This window comes from Camellia sinensis, chromosome 4 (assembly GCF_055761805.1).
Source record: "Camellia sinensis isolate YWXY chromosome 4, ASM5576180v1, whole genome shotgun sequence".
Taxonomy (NCBI): Eukaryota; Viridiplantae; Streptophyta; class Magnoliopsida; order Ericales; family Theaceae; genus Camellia; species Camellia sinensis.
In genome coordinates this window covers 181,365,329-181,380,956 of record NC_138964.1, presented here as the reverse complement: position 1 = coordinate 181,380,956, position 15,628 = coordinate 181,365,329, and the positions used below count along the sequence as shown (strand labels likewise).

At 39.0% G+C, this 15,628-nt stretch overlaps 3 protein-coding genes across 3 annotated transcripts; 2 read left to right on the top strand and 1 right to left on the bottom strand.

Annotated features, from left to right (window-relative positions):
- The first annotated feature begins 329 nt into the window (after nucleotides 1–329).
- LOC114299535 (uncharacterized) lies at nucleotides 330–764 on the top strand. Its single transcript, XM_028244300.2, has one exon. The coding sequence runs from the start codon at nucleotides 330–332 to the stop codon at nucleotides 762–764; it is 435 nt and encodes a 144-aa protein (XP_028100101.2).
- A 2,699-nt stretch (nucleotides 765–3,463) lies between these two features.
- Nucleotides 3,464–4,546, top strand: LOC114299534 (uncharacterized). The gene has a single exon (XM_028244299.2). It carries the CDS (start codon nucleotides 3,594–3,596, stop codon nucleotides 4,383–4,385), a length of 792 nt encoding a protein of 263 aa, XP_028100100.2. The 5' UTR covers nucleotides 3,464–3,593; the 3' UTR covers nucleotides 4,386–4,546.
- Nucleotides 4,547–13,693: 9,147 nt separating this feature from the next.
- On the bottom strand, nucleotides 13,694–14,758 carry LOC114289341 (uncharacterized). Its single transcript, XM_028233048.2, has one exon. It carries the CDS (start codon nucleotides 14,728–14,730, stop codon nucleotides 13,828–13,830), a length of 903 nt encoding a protein of 300 aa, XP_028088849.2. The 5' UTR covers nucleotides 14,731–14,758; the 3' UTR covers nucleotides 13,694–13,827.
- Nucleotides 14,759–15,628: the final 870 nt, after the last annotated feature.

Sequence of the window (15,628 nt, the reverse complement as noted above, 5' to 3'; positions counted from 1 at the left end):
GCTTTTGGACATTTGTGGCACTGCAAGGGATGTCATGACACAAGTGACGGAACATGCTAGAGATCTTCAATCCGCTCTCAGAAGGAGAAAAGGTGATTCAAGCATTGAAACCAGCATTGCTAAATACAATTGTTTTAGGAAGAACACAAACAAGGATGCCTTGGCTTGCATAGGATTGGGCTCAATTATAGGTGCCAACCTAGTTGGGATGTATTTTTGAGCTATGATGCATTTCAGTCAAGTCCCCTCTTCTATCCTTTATCAATAAAATTATTCTTTGCTGATCAAAAAAAAAAACAAACAAGGATGCCAAGAAGTTGATTGCAGCAATGAAGCAAATCGACAACAAAATTGAGGCCACACCACTCTTAGAGCTAGATCAACATGTCTCATCAGTGATTAAAGCTCTGAGAGAAGTTGTTGCAGCAAGCATCTCTATCCTCCATTTGGTTCTCTTGTTCTTGTCTGTGCCAATTTTGAAATTAAAGCCAGCAAGATGGTCACTGTTTTCAAAGTTGCTCTACAAAGGGGCAGTTGCGTGTGAAAATCATCTACAGGAGAATGTGAATGAGTTGGAGAAGGTCGATGTTGCATTGCACAGCCTATGCAGAGGTGATTCAAGTGAAGGGGATAAGTTGCAAATTGCACAGAACAGCCTCAAGTCTTTGGAGGCTAGCATTGAAGATGTTGAGAATGTTTTGGAGTGCTTGTTTAGGCGATTCATTAAAACAAGGGTCACTCTTCTAAACATAGTCTCCCACTAATATGTCATGTCCCCAAAATCCTGCATAGGGCATCCGAGTTTTAGAGGATATGTGTGTCGATTTCAGTTTTGTTTGTTAGCCATGTACATGAATCAAAATTTGTATTCATGCAAGTAAATACAATACAATACACTTTTTAAAGTCCCACTAATATTACCTCTCTCTCTCTCTCTCTCTAATACAACTATGCAACTAAATATAAGAAATATTTTCCTTTGAAAAATGTTTTCACGAAAAGAGTACAAAAAGAATAATTACAATTGTGGGAATAGAGTAATCAATGTTATTTATTTATTTATTTGTACATTTGGTAGAGGGGAATAAGAAAAGAGAAAGGTGCATTTCGCAATGTTGAAACTCAAACTCAGAAATCAATCACCAATGGTGGAGCTAGGATTCTGATTGAAGCGGGATTACTAAGGCAAATTATTGGAACATGTTGATTTGAGACCCGGGGCATAATTTAGTTTGGGTTGATGAAATTTATTTTATTTTTATCAAGTTTAATTACAACAAAAAATTATTGTAACATTTAAATCTATAAAGTCTCAAGCAATAAAAAATAAAAATAAAATTGAAAATTTTAATAAAATACACCAAATAAAAGGAACTCTTTCTTAAATTTATTTGTGAAGTAGATAAGGAGTCAATTTATATCCTGTTCTAATCAATGGTGTGTCGAGTTTATTGTGAGAAGAATGACAAGATAAAGGGCATAGGTAAAAAAATTTGAAGAGGAAAATTATAATTTTCAGAACATTAGGATAAAAAAATAATTTTTGAAAAGTTGAGGGTTATGTGCCAGTTGATATCACACTCGGTAACACTACAGGAAAATACACCTTTGGCGACTAAATTTTTAGTCGCCAAAAGTCCCCTTTTAGTCGCCAAATGTCAAATTTCCACTTTCCCCGACAAAATCTTTTAGTCGCCGGGTTTGTCGCAAATAGACGGTCGGCAATACCTTTGGCGACAAAAAAAACTTTTAGTCGGCAATACACAGGTTTTCAGCGACTAAGGTTTTAGTCGCCAATAGTCAATTCCATTTTTGGAAATTATACCTTTGGCGACTAAACTATTAGTCGCTAATAGTGAATTATTATTTTTATTATTTATACATTTGGCGACTATTTTTTTTTTAGTCGCCAAAAGCATTTTTGAAAAAAAAAAAATTTTTCCTTTGTGCCTCACAGCTCCCACGGTTCGAACCTAGGACCTCCAAGTTCCAAACCTTAACCATACACTCCACCCCACTATGCCACTGAGTCATCTCATGATTATAATTGCAACTTATATTATTTATATATTACTTTCATCAGTATTAATACACAACTATATATATAAATGCAATTATATATATTCAAATATAATTTATGTAAAAAATAAATTATTTATTAAAAAAATTTTAGATCACTTTTGGCGACTAAAAATATTATTTAGTCGCCAATTGTATTATTTTTGGGCTACTAATTAATTTTCCGTCGCTAAAGAAAACCATTCCGCCTAAAAACCTACCCTTTTGGCGACTAAACTTGTTTTTGGTCGCCAAAAACCTCCCCCTTTGGCTACTAAAGTGAATTTTAGTCGCCATAAACCTGTTTTTAGCTACTAATTTTTTTTTAGTAGCCAAAAAGCTTGACCTTCAGCGACGAAACTGTTTTTAGTCGCCAAAACAGGTACAATCAGCGACCAAAGTGGTTTTTAGTCGCCAAAACCTTAACGTTTGGCTACCAAATGGTTTTAGTCGCCAAAAACCCTAACCTTTGGCTACTAAAAATATGTTTGTCGCTAAAACCCCTATATTTGGCGACTAAACTGCCTTTTAGTCGCTAAAACCATTACATTCGGCGACTAAAGTCTTTTAGTCGGCAAAAGTGACCAATTTTGGCGACTAATTCCATTTTAGTCGCCAATTCCATGACTTTCAGCGACGAAAATTCCCATTTCATCCATCAAGCCATGCCCTTGGTGTCAACTTGTAGATCAATATGTCCAACGATATTTGTGGAAGATTTTGAAATTACAGAAATAAGAAAAATTGAACTTCAGACCATTCAATTCCGGCAGATGTTCAAAAATTTGAACAGCTGTGGGAAAATTAAAAAAAAAATTCTCCTGCAATTTGGAAGTTGAATGCTTATGAGAAGAAAAGTTCCATGTTTTTTTTTTTTGAAGAAAAGTTTTGTGTTTCATACTATTTTCTCCAAAATGATTAAGAAGAAAGTAGATAGGTTAATCATTCTTATTGACCTCTGAACTAATGGCTAATTAGTGAACATATAACACATATAGTGGAGACATACCGACAAGAAGCCATTTGTGCACATATTAAAATTATTAGGGATCTTGATCTCTCCAGTGTCTTCATTACCATCACATAATAACTGTGGTTTGTTGTTGTTGATGATGACTTGACAGGCCACGTCTGTGGAGGTGAGGCAGCTTCAATTTTATAGTATTAGACACACTGTAATGTGGCAGTAATGGCGCAAAGTAGGGGAGGCAAAAGGGTGGTGATAACACTTATTATTAGGACACCTCATGCTATATATAAAATAAAATATAACAAATCATTGTGTCATTGTTGACAAAGACATAACAAGTGATGCTCGTCACATTATTATGAAGAGTCTATGACTCATCTTGTCTCCTTTTCACGTGTTATATAAATAGCAAATCATAGAGCTTGTATTATGCATCACAAAATTTGAGCTTCATTCGTAAACAACAACAACAAAAATGGGGAGTTTTTCAAAAACCAAGTGATCAATTAGCTTGCCTTGCCAATCACATCCTAGCACTGCTAGAATTGAGGAGGAGCTTAACAAGATGAAGATTTGGGATGAATCCTCTAAGCCCACAGCGAAAGCAGTCAGCAATGGCATGTCAAGATTGGAGGACTTGTACAAGTGCATGGAAGATCTTCTCAACTTGCCACGTACGCAACAAGCCCTCTCTCATCACCAACATGAGAAATGGATCGGTGACTTGCAGGCTGGATTCGTGAACCTTTTGGATATTTGTGGCACTGAAAGGGATGTCATGACACAAATCAAGGAACATGTTAGAGATCTTCAATCCGCTCTCAGAAGGAGAAAAGGAGATTCAAGCATCGAAACCAACATTGCTAAATACACTCACTTTAGGAAGAAGGCAAAGAAGGATGCCAAAAAGTTGATTGCAGCAATGAAGAAAATCGACAACAAAATTGAGGCCACACCACTCCTAGAGCTAGATCAACACATCTCATCAGTGATTGAAGCACTCAGAGAAATTGTTGCAGCAAGCACCTCTATCCTCCATTCGCTTCTCTTGTTCTTGTCTGTACCAATTTTGAAATCAAAGTCAACAAGGCGGTCACTGGTTGCAAAATTGCTCCACAGAGGGGCAGTGGCTTGTGAAAATCATCTACAGGAGAATGTGAATGAGTTGGAAAGTGTAGATGTTGCATGGCACAGCTTATGCAAAAGTGATTCAAGTGAAGGAGACAAGTTGCAAATTGCACAAAACAGCTTCAAGTCTTTGGAGGCTAGCATTGAAGAGGTTGAGAATGTTTTGGAGTGCTTGTTTAGGCGATTCATTAAAGCAAGGGTCACTCTTCTAAACATAGTCTCCCACTAATCTGAGCTCAATAGATGTCCTCCGTATCCTGCATATCCGAGTTTTAGAGGATATGTGTGTGGATTTCAGTTTTGTATTCAATAGCTATCTAGCCATGTACATGAATCAAAATATTTAGAAATGCAAGTAAATACAAAAGTACAAAGCTTAAAGATCCACTACGTCTCTCTCTCTCTCTCTCGATAATTTATAGAAAAAACTGCCAAAATTGTGATAGCCTAAATATCAAGGCTTTATGCAACCAAGAGGTTGTAGCTTGTGTGATTAGCCCTTTGGCCGCCAAATCTCTCCTAAGGGTAGGTCCTAGGTTCCACTTTTAGGAATGGAATGGGAGGCAAGACTTAAGTGTTTGCAACATAGTTGTCAAATCGAGATTCGTACCGTGAATCGAAATGACCTTGTACCGAATCGTGAATCGAATCGTATCGTGAATCGTAAAGATTCGGTCACTTTTTTAAAATTACTTTAAAATATATATTTACACATTTAGATGTTAAATATATCTTATGAATATGAAATATTTAGACTTAAATCAATGAAAATGTTATTTTGAATGATAATCATGTATTTTAATAGGTAAGAAGTTAACAAAATTCTTATGTAAGATCACTATCATACTTTTTTTCTTTTTAGATATTTCTTATCAACCATTCTTAATAAAGATAATAACCAAATAAACAAATTATCAATTTCTAAAATAACAATAATTAACAACGATATTGATATTTGGACAATAAGCATACATACTTTTCTAAGTAATAGTGAACAAATAATAAGAAAGAATTATTTAGAATATTTTATTGTAAAGCCTAAAACATTTTCAAAGGTATAACTGACTTTACATATGTAATATTCAATTATATTCAATTTAATAAAATAGCAATAGATAATTCATAGTGTAACTTTAATCTTAAATATCTTTAGAAGATATATTATGATTTTTTAAAGGGGAAAAAAATGAGAAGAAATGTTAAAAATATGTTGGGTCTGACTGAATCTGATTGGATTTTATTGAAAACTTCATGATCACTAAAATAATAACAAATTATGTATATATGTTGGTTATTTTGGTATTAAACGCTATTAGACGTTGTATTATGTCATTTTCACTAAAAATATGGAGAAAGAAATAGTTGAAAATATGTCGGACACAATAATTTAAAAAATTAAATGAATCGTAAAAAGTGAATTGAATCGTGAATCGATTGTGAAATCGTGCGATTCATTAGAGATTTACTTCCAAAATGGATTCATCCATAGATTCGTATCAATTTTGCAAAAAATTCGAATCGAATCGTGAATCGAATCGCGAATCGTAAGATTTTGATAACAGAGAGATTCACTTATAGATTCGTATCGATTTTGCAAAAATTATGAATCGAATCGCGAATCGAATCGCGAATCGTAAGATTCTGATAACAGAGGTTTGCAAGGAGAGGGTAAGAGTTCAATTCCCCTTAAGTGATAATCTAACAACTAATCACTAACTGTCACCAAGTAGCTATGTTGCAGATACAATGTTGTAAAAGAAACATGCAAATTTCTGTTCTGGTCCAGGAAGAATAAGTAAAAAAACTATTTACTTGAAACGATGAATAGAATTTACGTCCACTGTTTGTGTAAAATTCAGAAATTGCGACCGTTTTTCGATCTGTCTGTTTGATTAGGTGACTAAATCTGATGCTGCAGGATTATCAGGAAGGCTGGGTACAAGAAAAAATTAAATACAAGACATTAGCAAACCTAATGTCTGATTAGGAGAGCAAGAAGTTATTACTAGCAAATAATATTGGCTCAATTAATGAGAAATTGTGCCATCACATCTTACACAATTAGTAATGCATGTTGTGCAAAGTATGGGAAAGAAAGATAACCCTCATATCATTTTTTATACCAGGCTATAGTTTGTGAAAGATTAGTTTGAGAGAGTGAGAGAAGCTATAGAGTGAGAGAGAGACTCTGAAATGTTTGTATTATGTTGTGTGATTTACAAAGAGATGAAGGCTCTCTTTATAGAGAGAGAAAGGGGCATTGGATACCACCATTATCACCAAAAGCAAACACTATACAATTAATAATATAAAGTTAAAGCTACATAAAGCTATACAAATAATAATGAAGTCTGCTAAAGCTATGCTAAAGCTATTCTAACAGCCCCCCGCAAACTCAAGGAGGGAAAGCATCAACCAAGTTGAGTTTGGAAACAAGATCATTGAAGCGGCCAGGAGGATGAGCCTTAGTGAAGATATCAGCGGGTTGATCGACTGAAGCAATAGGAAGAAGATGAACAGTTCCACAGGTGACATGCTGGCGAATAAAATGACAATCAATCTCAATATGTTTGGTGCGATCATGAAAAACATCATTGTGAGCAATCTGAATGGCACTCTGATTGTCACAGTAGAGAGGCGTAGGAGCAGATGAAGAAACACCCATATCAGCAAGGAGCCAGCGAAGCCAGAGAAGTTCTTGAGTAGTATCCGCAAGAGCTCGGTATTCAGCTTCGGTGCTAGAGCGGGCAGTGAGGGATTGTTTTTTGCTACGCCAAGCAAGAAGAGAATCCCCTAAGAAGAAACAGAAGCCCGTGGTGGAGCGTCGATCCGTAGGATCCCCAGCCCAATCAGCATCAGAAAAGGCATGTAGGTCAAGAGAGGAAGAAGCCGAGAAGTGAAGACCATGGAACATAGTGCCTTTGAGGTAGCGAAGGATACGGAGTAGAGCAGTATAGTGGGGAGTGCGAGGAGCCGACATGTACTGACTGACAATGTGAACAGCATAGGCAATGTCAGGACGAGTGACTGTGAGATAGACAAGACTGCCGACGAGCTGGCGATAAAGAGTAGCATCAGAGAGAAGAGTCCCATCGAGAGGAGTGAGACGAATCTGGGGATCAACCGGAGTAGAGGCAGTTTTGCAATCAGTAAGACCAGCTCGAGCTAGAAGATCGGATGCATATTTGGCCTGGGACAAATAGGAACCAGTAGAATCATGAGAGACTTCAAGGCCTAAGAAGTAGTTAAGAGTACCAAGGTCCTTCATCTCAAACTGTTGATGGAGAAATTGTTTGAGGTGGAGAATACCAGCTTGATCATCACCAGTGATAATCATATCATCCACATACAGAAGAAGAAGAGTAGTACCATGAGAAGTAGTCCGTATAAAAAGAGCAGAGTCATAGGAGCTAGAGGTGAATCCGAAGTCATGAATGGTAGAACTGAACTTAGCAAACCAAGCACGAGGCGCTTGCTTGAGACCATAGAGAGCACGCTGTAGTTTGCAAACCTGATGAGGTTGAAAAGTGGACCCAGGTGGGGGTTGCATGTAGACCTCTTCAAGAAGATGACCATTGAGGAAAGCATTTTTGACATCCATCTGAAAGAGCCCCCAGTGGCGAGCAGTAGCAACAGCAAGTAAACTGCGAACAGAGGTAAGCCGAGCAACAGGAGAGAATGTCTCCTCATAATCAATGCCATATTCTTGGTTGAAACCCTTGGCAACAAGACGAGCTTTGTAGCGTTCAATAGAGCCATCAGAATGTGTTTTGATTTTGTAAACCCATTTGCAGCCAATCGCAGTCTTGCCAGGAGGAAGATCAACAAGATCCCAAGTATGAGCTTTGTCCAAGGCATGGAGTTCATCAGTCATAGCTTGCTGCCAAAGAGGATTAGTACAAGCCTCACGATAGGAGGTAGGTTCATAAGTAGAGAAGGCAGCAGATCCAACAATATAATCACGAAGATGAATAGGAGGTTGAGTTACCCGGCGGGGTCGACCCGTAGGAGGATCGGTGGGAGGAAGAGTCGGTGGAGAAGGAGGTGTGGCAACCAGAGGTAGACCTTCAGGTAGAGCAGGCTAGACAGGATCAGGGGTGAGCAAGGGCGTCTCGATGGAGGAGGAACCTGTATCAAATTCAGCAGAGAAAAGATCGATGGAAGGATTAGTAAACAGTGCAGTAGTGGAAAGTCCGGGTAAGTGAAAGGAGGATAGCGAGGAAAACATTTGGTGTTCCCAGAAAACGACATGGCGGGAGATACGAAGACGTTTAGAGAGAGGATCCCAACAGCGAAAACCTTTATGTTCAATTCCATACCCAAGAAAGCAACAAAGACGAGAGCGAGGTTCAAGCTTGGTGTGTTCATGGGATTGAAGTAAAACAAAACAAGCAGAGCCAAAAACCCGGAGATTGGCGTAAGGAGGGGGAGTGCCATGCAGACGTTCAAAGGGAGTTTGATTATGGATGACAGGGGTAGGAGCACAGTTGATAGTGTAAACAGCAGTGAGAGCAGCTTCTCCCCAAAAGTTTTCAGGACAGGAAGAAGAGAGAAGGAGAGCGCGAGTAGTGTCAAGAATATGCCTATGTTTCCGTTCAGCGCGGCCATTTTGCTGGGACGTGCCAGCACAGGAACGATGAGGCAGTGTACCATGATGCTGAAGAAAGGAAAGGAAATCTGAATCCCGATATTCCATAGCATTGTCAGAGCGAAAAATTTTGATGGTTTTGGAGAATTGGGTGTGAACCATTTGTGCAAATCGATAATAAATGTGTTTAAGTTCAGACCTATTTTTCATGAGAAAAAGCCAAGTAAACCGGGAAAAATCATCAATAAAAACAACAAAATAGCGGGATCCCCCCATAGTAGTAGTAGGGGAGGGCCCCCAAATATCCGAATGTATAAGATCAAAAGGGGCAAGAGAAACAGAAGTACTCTTATTAAATGATAAAGCAGGTTGTTTGGCAAGTTGACAGGGTATACAATCGAAATTATCGGGAATTACATGACCCAACTGTCCACTAGAAACCAAAGACCTTAAACGAGTAACAGAAATATGCCCTAAGCGACAATGCCAAAGATGAAAGGGAGATAATAAGGAAGTAGATGTAGGAGCAGCAATCTGAGGAGAGGCAGGAACATGAAGGTGAATGAGTTCATAGAGACGTCCACGCTTACGGCCGATCCCAATAGTCTGCCCTGTCTGAGGGTCCTGTACCAAACAATCAGTAGCAGAAAAGGTGACAGTTAGACCAAGTTCACATAATTGACCAATGGAAATAAGGTTTAAGGTAAGAGCAGGGATATGATAAACGTGAGGTAGAGATAAAGAAGAGGTGGAAACAGTACCAACATGACGAACAGACATGAGGGAACCATCAGCAGTATGTATTGAGGGAATATGAGGAGATGAAGATAAGGAAGAAAAGATAGTAGAACTGGAGGTCATATGATTACAACAGGCAGAGTCAAAATACCAAGAAGAGTTACCTGGGATGACAGACAAAGCAGTAGGAGGAGGTGTACCAGATGAGGAGAGAAGTTGTTTGAGCATGGCCTCTACATCCGTTGGAGAAAAGTGAGGGGTAGATGGAGCAGGTGACTCAGAGAACCCTACAGAGGGGGCAGTGTCAGGGTGATGAGACTGATTCCCGGAAGCAGCAGCAGCAGTGTGATGAGACTGGTTGCCGGAACGATGAAAACTTCCCCGGGAAGAGCCACCGCGAGAGGAGTGGCTATTGGAGGATGAGCGAGATGGATTGCGAAAACAATCCTGTTGCAGATGACCAGGACCAAGTTTGTTGCAGTAGCGGCAGGATCTGACGGGGCAATTGACCAGGAGATGGGTTGAAGGAAGGCCCCGATTCTGACAATAGAGGCAAGCAGTTGTCCGCTGGGTAAATGATGGCCGGGACGGAGGAGTGGCAAGAACAGAGTCCACATGATGAGTTTGAAGAGTACCTAGACGAGTCTCCTCTGATAGCAACTCAGAAATGGCTTGTTCAAGAGTGGGCAAGGGATGGCGATGAAGCAGAGAGGCACGTACGGGCTCAAAAGAGGGGGTAAGAGCCATGAGAAATTGCACCAACCTCTGCTGGTTGCGATGGTTAGTAAATAAAACTGCATCTTCGGGGTCATGCCAGGTTGGTTCTGAAAGAGCAAGCTGATCCCAAACAGAGTATATTTGAGAAAGGAAGTCATTAATGGACTGAGTGGATTCTTGACGCATGCGGTGAAGTTGGTTCTGAAGTTGATATTGATGGGCAAGACCAGTAGTCTGGTATCGTTCTTTCAAAAAATCCCAGATGTCTTTCGCAGGAGTAGTTACAGAGTCAAGCTGAAACCGGCCAAATTGAAGACTGATAGAGGTAACAGAGGTATTACGAAACCAGGTAATGATTTGGTAATTCTTACTGTCCCATTCCTCAAGTCGGTCTTCATATGTAGCAGTAAGAACAGGAGTTTCAGTAGTGGCACTGTCTTTGACTGGTTTAGTCACATCCCCGGTGACAATTCGCCAGAGCTTCTTGCCTTTAAGAAAGGAAGACATGGCTTGGGCCCACAGAACATAGTTTGAACCATTCAGAATAACGGAAATGGGATGGGAGGTGTCAAGACGATCCATAATACTAGTTAAGTAGGATTAAAGCAACAGGAAGAGACCTGTAGGAGCAAAATTTGGTAAAACAGAGTGTACCAGTGAGTCCGGAAGGTCGAAAATAGCCAGAAAAGGCTGCTGGACAGAGATGATGTCAGCGATGATGTCAGCGGCGCACGTTAGCAGAGTGCAGGGAGGAGCACGTTAGCAGAAAGGCGGCGGCGCACGGTAGCGAAACAGGCGCAGGCGCGGCGCACAATAGCCGTTTTGGCGCACGCGGGTGCAATGTAGTGAAGCGGCGCACGAAAGGCGTACGATAGTAGGCGCGGCGTACGGGAGTGGCAGGGCTGACGTCAGCCGCGGTTGTGTGGGCGCGTGGAGGCGCGTGGCGGAGGTGAGTGGCAACAGATGGCGCGTGCGGGCGCGTGTGAGAGTGGTGGCGGAGCTGGTGACGCGCAGAAGGTAAAGGCGGCGCGTGTGGGCGCGTGGAGGGTGTTCTGAGAACGGGCTAGGTGCCGTTGGAATCGTGAGAAAATTCCGAGCGTTTTGATGTATGCCACTGTGTACGGGACTAAACACAAAAATTGAAAATTGCCAGAAATGTAACACTGGGCTCTGATACCATGAAAGATTAGTTTGAGAGAGTGAGAGAAGCTATAGAGTGAGAGAGAGACTCTGAAATGTTTGTATTATGTTGTGTGATTTACAAAGAGATGAAGGCTCTCTTTATAGAGAGAGAAAGGGGCATTGGATACCACCATTATCACCGAAAGCAAACACTATACAATTAATAATATAAAGTTAAAGCTACATAAAGCTATACAAATAATAATGAAGTCTGCTAAAGCTATGCTAAAGCTATTCTAACAGTTTGAAAAAATGGCATGAAGCAATTCCCCAGTCTTATGGAAGTAGTTTCTTTGGGATCCATTGAACAAGGATTATTTAGGATCAACTTGTGAATTTTTGCACCGTAATGGAATGACTAGTAGAGCAGTCGTTGCCCCACTGACTTTTTGAAAATTATCATTTTACTTATAATTTTTAAAAGAGTGCTGTTAATAGGCCACACCAAATTTTTCAGACCTCTCACTTGTTTGCACCACTATCTACCCAAATTATTCCCTTCCTCTTTCCTTTCAACACCCACCTTAATCCCAAATGCATGATGATGATGATGACGCCTCCCATGTTTTTAGCTTGTTGAGCTCTTCCTCGACTCTAACTGTTCTAGGATGTGATCTGCTAGGCAAACTAATTGACCTGATGTGGCAACGAGTTTTGAGATTTGAAGAATGAACCATGGTTTTCTTATTCTCACAGAAAAGCTCAAGTTTGTGATGGTATATACAACCTCTATGCTTGTGTATATATGTTATACCTCATGAAAAGAAACATAATTGAGCCATGGACTCTCTGTTACAACAATTTGATGAGCCATGTGATGCCAGTGTGGGCTTCCCATCAAATTTGGTTATCTTGTCACATCTTTGGTGAACATTGATCTAATAATTGTTATTTTATATATGTTTGTTGTACCAATTTTCATAAGAGTCAGTAGCTCTTGCCTCCCCTGCATTGCGCCATTGCTGCCACATTGGCTTTTGTTGGCTACTAAAAAATTGAAGCTTGCCTCACCATCCACAGACCTAGATTATCAAGGTTGTTTGGAAGAACCTTGAGTCATCTATGACAACAACAAATCATAATTAATTATGTGGTGGCATTAAGACACTGGATAGATCAAGATCCAGATCTGTTGGGATTTAACAAAAAATAGAAATGGAGGTGGGTTATCAATTTTGGGATCAAAGAGTTACGTAAACAAAAGTAGAGTACATATTTTAATGTGTGCATGAATGGTTTCTTGTCGGTATATGTCTCTATTATATGTCTATATCTACTAATGCTGCATAATGCATTAATTAAGCGGTTGATCTAAATTACATCCGTACTGTTATAAGGTGACTACTTTTACATAATTCAAATGCAATTAATCAATGTAGCATGGTTTAATATTATTAAGCTCCAAGAAATTAAGAATATAATATTGAACTTCCATTCTTTAAGGAAATGTATGATCATTTGTAATTCATAATTCCAAGTTTCCTTGTATTACAACATCTACATGTGGTGGAATGCAAATATTACAACTTCGAGATCTGTACATCAGGAAGCAATTAGTAATTTATGAAGCACTTGGTAATTTATGTTAATTTCCTGCATATGGTTATGATAAGATTTATGCTCGGCTCTATCTAGAAGCACTTGGTAATTTATGTTAATTTCCTGCATATGGTTATGATAAGATTTATGCTCGGCTCTATCTAGAAGCACTTAGTAATTTATGCATAATTATTAGCCTTAACTCAATTTTGTTTTGAATAGCCAACAAAAACTATATATATTAAAAAATAAAAAGGTGCAATAATAGACTATACATAGCCCCTCCAAAATCCTAATTATCATTTTCAACTACTTCAACTCTATAATAGGATTGGAACTGAAATTTTCCCAAAAGAAAAAAAAAATGTTGGTTGAAATTAATCTCTCCATTCATCCAACATCAGGCTGCTAATGTCTTGCAAATAATTTTTTCGTGTACACAGCCTTGAAGGTCCAACAATATCAAATTTAGTCATCCAATCAAAGAGATAGGGATCAGAAAAGGGTTGCAATCTCTGGATTTTACAAAAATAGAGGAAATTAAATTATATTCATGATTGAGTCCATTGAAGTAAATACCTGCTATATTTTTCCATCTTCCTGGACCAGGACAGAAATTTGTCTCCCTAGTTTCTCTTGCAACTTTTTATCTGCCACAGAGCTACTTGCTAAAACATTATGCATAAGGACTTGCATTGATATTCAGGCTATCACAATTTTGAAATTTTTTATTCTAAATTATGGAGAGAGAGAGAGAGAGAGAGAGATAATATGTTAGTGAAGCATTAAAATTTTATTGTATTTTCTTGCATGACTACTTATTTTGATTCATGTACATGTATAGTTGTAAAATACAAAACTAAAATCCACAATTGTACTCGAATGCCTATGGGGATATCTATTGAGATCACAATTGGTGAGAGACTATGTTTAGAAGAGTGGCCCTTGCTTTAACGAACCGCCTAAACAAGCACTCCAAAACATTCTCAACATCTTCAATTCTAGCCTCCAAAGACTTGAGGCTGTTCTGTGCACTTTGCATCTTATCCCCTTCATTTGAATCACTTCTGCATAAGCTGTGCAATGCAACATCTACACTTTCCAACTCATTCACATTCTCCTGATTTTCACAAGCCACCTCCCCTTTCTGGAGCAATTTTGAAACCAGTGACCACCTTGTTGACTTTGATTTCAAAATAGGCATGGACAAGAACAAGAGAACTGAATGGAGGATAGAGATGCTAGCTGCAACAACTTCTCTCAGTGCTTTAATCAGTGATGAGATGTGCTGATCTAGCTCTAGCAGTGGTGTGGCCTCAATTTTGTTGTCCATATGCTTCATCACTGCAATCAACTTCTTGGCATCCTTCTTGGTGTTCTTCCTAAAGCAAGTGTATTTAGCAATGCTGATTTCATTGCTTGAATCTCCTTTTCTCCTTCTGAGAGCGGATTGAAGATCTCTAACATGTTCCTTGATTTGTGTCATGACATCCCTTTCAGTGCCACAAATATCCAAAAGGCTCACGAATCCATCTTGCAAGTCACCGATCCATTTCTCATGGTGGTGGTGAGAGAGGGCTTGTTGGGTAAGTGGCAAGTTGAGAAGATCTTGCATGCACTTGTTCAAGTCTTCCAATCTTGATAGACCATTGCTAATTGCCTCTGCAGTTGGTGTAGACGATGATTCCCATGTCTTGATCTTGTTCAGCTCCTCCTCAATTCTAACCGTGCTAGGGTGTGATCTGCAAGGCAAACTAATTGATCGGATGTGGAAATGACTCTTGGTTTTTGAAAAACTACCCATAGTCATTGTGGTTTTTTTTGTTTTATGTTTTCAAATGAAGCTCAAATTTGTGATGGCAACTACCAGGTCTATGCTTTGCTATTTATATAACACGTGAAAGGAGACAAGATGAGTCATGGACTGTTCATAACAATGTGAGGTCCATGTGATTCCATGGTGGGCTCGCTTTGAATTAGGTTAACTTTCTATTTTTATGTAGGATGAGGTGTCCTAATAATATGTGTTGTCATTTCATCACCACCCTTTTGCCTCCCTTGCGTTCTGCAATCACTGCCACATTAGCCTTGTGTTTGCTACTATAAAATTGAAGCTGCCTCGCATCCACAGACGTGGCATGTTACGGTTGTCTCGTTTGGAAGAGCCTCAAGCCACCAATAACAAAAACTAATCATATTTGTACTATGGCAATAAAGATAGAGAAGACTTTGAGACCCAGACTTTTAGGGACTAACAAAAATTTTAGAGATGTGGATGGGATATGAAGGTTAGGACTAAAGAAACATAACTAACATTTTAATGTGTGCACGAATGGCTCATAGCTACGTGTGTACACTTTATTCACTAATTATCCATTTAGTAGGGAGACTAATCAGATGGCCAAACTACAAATTTAAGGATAATTCCTTTCGCTCAAACTTGTTTAAATTTCTGAACTTTGGCAGGAATTGAATAGTCCGGATTTCAATTTAGCCAAAATTTTCAGATCATCTATACATGCTTACAAACTACTTCACAACTGTTTCTGTGAAAAGCATTTCCTCACAGAAAACATTTTCTTATGAAAACTTTTTCCAATTTTTTTTTCTTGAGAAAACATTTTTTTGTATTTGGTTGCGTCCATGAAACCAATGTCATAATGGTTTGTATTAGTGGTGGTGATGGCGGTGGTAGTGTAGTGGTATTG

Excerpts from the sequence above, each read along its gene's own strand:
- LOC114299535 (XM_028244300.2), top strand. The coding sequence starts at position 330 with ATGAAGCAAATCGACAACAAAATTGAGGCCACACCACTCTTAGAGCTA.
- LOC114299534 (XM_028244299.2), top strand. The coding sequence starts at position 3,594 with ATGAAGATTTGGGATGAATCCTCTAAGCCCACAGCGAAAGCAGTCAGC.
- LOC114289341 (XM_028233048.2), bottom strand. The coding sequence starts at position 14,730 with ATGACTATGGGTAGTTTTTCAAAAACCAAGAGTCATTTCCACATCCGA.